Genomic DNA, 5,960 nt, shown 5'->3' with positions numbered 1-5,960 from the left:
TTTTCTGAGTCTGGCGTCAGTTTAAAGCCATTAAAAACTCAAGCGCGCCAACTGGAAACTCATCTCACGCCGACTGGACCTCACGTGATGTTCGCTGTCATGGTAACGGTTACTCTCAGCGCTGCTCCACGCATGCGCGTCATTCTGCATCGGATTACTTGTAGTGACATGTAAACGAAGATTTTCATCAGATTGTTGAGCAGAGTGAGAATAAACACCTCAGTCTCAGTCGCGCATGCGTGCAGTACCGCTTAGAGTAAACGTATGATTCAGTGCTGGGTATTTTCCACAGCTAATGAATGGAGTTGAGCTTCATGTCATTAGAAATTTGAATCTGAACGCAAAAATCTGAATTCTGAACTGAAACTGAATTAAGGTTTGCAATAGAGTAATATTAAATCTGTAACTAAAATGTACAGTTGATGATGTACAGTTTCTTGAAAGTCAGTTTCTAAAAAGTGTCCAGTTTTTGTATTTATTCACATTTTCAGACTCACTTTTTACAATAACATCCAGAAGTCTTACGAGCAAAAACAGTCGAATGCCTACAGCTTTAATATGACGCATACAACTTAGCCGAGTAAGCCAAATAGAAAATTACCACAAACTCAAGAAAGAGTATAAAGTATAATCTAAAATGACTTGTCCATTTACAGTTCATTCAGAAGGTGACCTGAGTAAATATAATGGTGTAAATATAGCATCACATCTGCACAACACAAGTCCTGTTTACACTTGGCATTAACATCGTGATCCAGTTGTGGATATCAGATCATGATTTAGTCCAGATATGTCAGGCTGTTTTCAAATGTAGCATCCGTGTCCAGATATGTTTGTATTCTTGTAATTAAATATTGCTTTAATTTTATGTAACTCTAGTCAGGTTAGTCAGAGTTTGCATTATTATTGCATGATTTATTGTTGATTAGATTGGGATGTAAACTATATACATTTTAATTTGAAGAATACTGCAATGTCTTGCAACTATGATTTAATGTATTTTGATTCTGCCACATGTGCATCTACGTTTATTGTGTTCAGAGAGAGAGTACCAGCAGATAATAGATTGTGGTTTGGATGTTACTTTGATCTCTCTGTGTTCAAAGCAAACAGAAGGTCTGAGAGTTTTTGTAAAGCGTCTCAGAGACTTTGTATGACTGGGCTCCAACTCTAAGAGCACAGTAGTAGAGAGCTGTATCTGCCAGTTTTAGTTCTGTAACTCTGAGCTCAGTTGATGATCTGGATGTACTTGATGAATATCTGCTGTCTGAGGTATGGCTATAACTGTTTTGTTGAGCACCTCTATACAGTAAATACTGTAGAGCTCTATTAGGATACTGTCTGTACCAGTAGAGAAAGACAAATTCACTACTTATTTCATAAGAGCATTTCAATGTGACAGGTTCTCCCTCTTTTCTAAAAACATCAGTCTCCTGATCTTCTGATGGTCCAATTTGATCAGCACCAAACACACCTGAAAGAAAAGTGGAAGAGACAGAATATTTAACATTTGTGCAATTTTTCAAATATATTTAAGCACATCTTCACAGTGAGTACCTGATGTGATGATGAGGATGATGAGGAGGTTTCTCTTCATTGTGAATATGATCAGATGGAGTCAGTAGTGTGTTTAAGCTCTCAGTGCTCTAATGCTGATCTGTGTGTTAGTGTGAGTCTCTCTGAAGTGAGTGCAGTTATGAGAAACTACAACAGGAAACTCCTGCTTTGGGGAGCTGCTCCACTGAGCTTTCTGTCTTTGTAGAAGGTTAAAGAATAAATACATGTAAAACCACGAGTATAAACCAAGAAACAAGAATATTTGAATGTGTGGCAATAACAGCTGTCATACTGAGAAATTTAAGGTATTCATGCATGTATGTATGTATGTATTTATTTAAATATATGCCTAATCTTGAATTTGATGCCAGTAACACTTAAAACAGGTGATGTTTACCACTGTGCTGCATCATCTCTTCTTTTAACACTCTGTAAGCATTTGTGAACTGAAGAGACACTGATATAGTTTTGAAAGTGAAATGTTTTCCCGTTCTTGCTTGATATAGGATTTCAGCTTCCCAATAGTTTGTGGTCTCCTTTGCTGTATTTTTTTCATTCATAATACACCAAATGTTTTCAGTGAGTAACAGGTCTGCACTACAGGTTGGCCAGTTTACCACTGGCAGAGTCATACTGTCGTAATAATGCATAATGTGTTGGTAGTGTCCAACTGAAATAAACAAGGCCTTCCCTCAAAAAGACATTGTCAGCAAAAGCTCACTTCATTTCATATGTGTGTGAAGGCAGATGACTGAATACTTTTGGAAATACAGTCTATGTATGCCTTCATACATTTAGTGGTGTCTGTGCTTAGTTTTATACAGACTCATACAGACTTATACAGTTTTATACAGTTTTTTTTAAGTAAACTATAAAAGGAATAACTTCAGATGTTAATTGTACTTCAGTTTTGAGGTTTAAGTATAGTTGTCATGTTTTGAAACACATTTATGTTTCCTTTTCTTTTTTGTTCTTGTTATTGTCACAGTGGACATCAAAGTGATACACAGCAGAGTCAGAAATGTGCAGGTTCTGGATTGTCAGAGGAACTAAACTTCAATTTGAATCTAAATATGCACTAAATCTGTCTTTAAACTCCAGTCCAGTGTGTCCTTGTCCAAAGGTTAAATTCATCAGAACAAACTGAGGAGACGCTTTACTCTGTTGTTTGTACCAGAAGAGATACGGTGACTGATCAACAGTGCTGTACTTGCAGTTCAAAACTGCTGCGTCTACTTCAGTGGCAGTGATTTAGAAAATGTGTGTGTATTATTATTATTATTATTATTATTATTATTATAAGACCTAAAAGGTCATTTTGGTTTATTGTAATCTTAAGAATTAGGAAGTCACATTCATAGCTGAGTGTTTTAATCACTATAATGATGAGAATGTGATGGAGACTAATATTAAACAGAATAATGTATTTAATTTAAAATAAGTAGTTCCACTTCATTTGTTTATTCCAAGATCTTTAGTAAATGTGATTAAATGATACTAAAACTCTTTTTCTCAGTAATATCAGTTACTTCACCTGTAGACATGAGAGTTTCAGAGTTTGAGGTTTGTGAATAGCATTTGTGTGTCTGACTGTCATTCACAGCAGAGTTTACACACAGTATTGCACTACAGAGACAGGCAGCTTGTGGATCATCAGTGATGATAAGCTTTTTGAAGAAGCATAATGTGCTTTAAATCTGTTCCTGCTAGAACCAGATTTAATATGTCCTTCACCAACATGGAGTCTGTTCAGGGTGAGCTCAAAAGCATCATTGCTGGATGATTAGAATGATCAGTTCTTACCAAGAAACTTACCAAGAGTTGTTTCATTTGAAATTGTTTCCAGCATAAGAAAGAACCAAAATCGTCTTCCCTCTTCATGGTTGTTTTTATTCTGACACTGCAGGAATGTTAAAGTTCTGCGTTCTGGAGAGGAATTGAGATGAAGAAACATTTTAGTGCTGCCACCTTGTGGTGGCTGGCTTATCTGCACATCTCCTATATACTTTCACGATACTTTTTATTCACTGGGGATAAAGTGTTGAATAAATAACAGTATGACCTTAGTATCTTCTTCTTCTGTTTTAAAGCATTCAAGCTTTTTTTTAAATTGTAGTGTGTAGACTACATGTAATCTGAGCTGAACTGCTACATGTACACAGGTTTTTGTACAGTGTAGCTGGGTTTCCTGCCACTGTGGGCTGCAGGGCACAGTAGTAGAGTGCAGAGTCTGATACTGCAGCAGAGGAGATCACCAGGCTCAGAATTTTGTTGCTCTGACTTTTATCAACTGTAGCAGAAAACGGTGCAGTTGGATCAGCTTTAACAGTTCCTCCAGATTCAGTGGTGGAGAGGAGGAATTCTGGTTTGGATCTGGAATACTGACGATACCAAAACAAGCCATATGGAGTAATACTGTAGTTGCAGGAGAGAGTAACAGTCTCACCATCTCTGGCAGGTATAACAGACCCATGAGATGTTATCACATTTTCAAAAGAGTCACCTGAAAAGAAAATGGAAACACAAATGTCAAGAATTTCTGATGATGAATTGAATTCAAACATGACTTAAAAGCATCTCTTACCTGTTAATACTGAGAGAATCAGGAAAGCACAGAAGAACATGTTGGATATCTTCATCTTAAATGACAGCAAGATGTCTTCTGTAACACTTTCTTCATGACTTAAGCTCACAGCTCCACCTTCTTACTCTCTCTGAGGTCTAATATCTGACATCTATCACAGCTGTGAGAAAGCTGCACCTCCAACGTGTTTGAGACCCTGTAACTAGAACTACATATCACACACACTAATGATGTCTGAGAAACCGTGATTTAACTTACTGGATGTAGCTGAGAGGAAAAACAGAGAGCACAGAATAAGAAGACGGATGTGTTCACATCTGAAGAGCCACCTTCTCTCCTTCCATCTTTAATCCCTTAAAATCCCAGACTTATTACAAACTAAGGCTTTTTATTCAGTAACAGACACACTGCTGAGACTTCAGTGCAAACTAGCTGACTTATTTTTAGGTTATAGAATTACTCAATTGAAGGTGAAGCCAGTTCTATTATTTCAGATTACAGTGGATTCACCTCTGTTAGAGGACTAACCTGTGTTTGAGCTCTAAATCACTGTAAATACTTATGTCACAAAGCAGTACAGCAGTTCTGTTAGTTGCTTTAGACGTGTTCTAGTAAAATAAATTGTCAGCAGATAAACAAAAACAGCTTGAATGAGCTCCTCCTCAACTCCTCTCCCTGACAGGAGAACCAGTCTATCACACAGTGTTCTCTCCTTTCTTATATGAAACAGATTGTGTGATGCTGTTCTTCTTTAGTAAAGTATTACTTGTAGTATTAATAATCTATGAGATCTAGCAGTGTTGAAGGGGAGGAATATCATGCTGCTGTTATTGTGGTCACTCTAAGGTAGACGAGTCTGGTGAGTTTGGTTCAGTAATGAACTTTAGCCACTTTCGCCAGCAACTATATAGGCTGTTGACTGAGTGCCACATCACTGAGCTCCACCCGGCCTACAAGTGAACTAAACTCCGCTATAACTGAGCTCAACTTGACCTGTGTTTCACACTTAGTGCAACTTTGTAGCCAAATAAAATAACTCAATATAAAATGAAACAACTCATTAACTCAAAATCAAACAACTCTTAAATGCATACAAGTGATAGACCTTATAAAAGTTGTAGGATACAATCAAAGCAACACACGTTCTGTAAACATGGGCTTCAGCACTGAAGATTTCACTGCATATATGTCAGCAGTGGGAGACTAAAGGTTAAATCCCCAAACACAAACCACAGCCAGGAGGTTCATTACGTGTGGAGGCCGGAGGGTTGCATCTCTATTGTTTGCAGATGATGTTGTTCTTTTGGTTGAATCACATGGTTGCCTCCAGTGCTCACTGGAGTGGTTTGCAGCTGAGTGTGAAGCGGTTGGTATGCAGATCAGCACCTCCAAATCTGAGTCCATGGTCTTATCCCGGAAAAGGATGGCATGCCCACTCCAAATAAGTTGGAAAGGACTTGCCCCAGGTGGAGGAGTTTAAGTACCTTAGGGTCTTGTTCAGGAGTGATGGGAAGAGGGATCGTGAGATTGGGCGCAGGCTGGGACAGGTGGCAGCAATAATGCGGTCACTGTACTGGACTGTAGTGGTGAAGAGGGAGCTGAGCCATAAGGCAAAGCTCTCTGTTTACCGGTTGGTCTACATCCTGACCCTCACCTGTGGTCATGAGCTGTGGGTAATGACCGAAAGAATGAGATTGCGAATACAAGCGGCGGAAATGAGTTTTCTTCACAGGGTGGCAGGCTACACACTATTTGATAGATTGAGGAGCTCGGCCATCCGGGAGGAGCTTGAAGTAGAGCCGCTACTCCTCCGCATTGA

The 5,960-nt window shown here is 38.6% G+C and overlaps 1 gene segment (V, D, J or C); it reads right to left on the bottom strand.

The window, feature by feature from the left end:
* Window positions 1-225: 225 nt before the first annotated feature.
* Window positions 226-4,244, bottom strand: LOC108416402. The segment is given in 3 exon segments: window positions 226-292; window positions 3,775-4,060; window positions 4,142-4,244. Coding segments are annotated over 3 exon segments (408 nt in total).
* Window positions 4,245-5,960: the final 1,716 nt, after the last annotated feature.

The sequence above is a fragment of the Pygocentrus nattereri genome, chromosome 2 (genome assembly GCF_015220715.1).
Source record: "Pygocentrus nattereri isolate fPygNat1 chromosome 2, fPygNat1.pri, whole genome shotgun sequence".
NCBI classification, from domain to species: Eukaryota; Metazoa; Chordata; class Actinopteri; order Characiformes; family Serrasalmidae; genus Pygocentrus; species Pygocentrus nattereri.
This window is presented reverse-complemented; position numbering and strand designations above follow the sequence as displayed.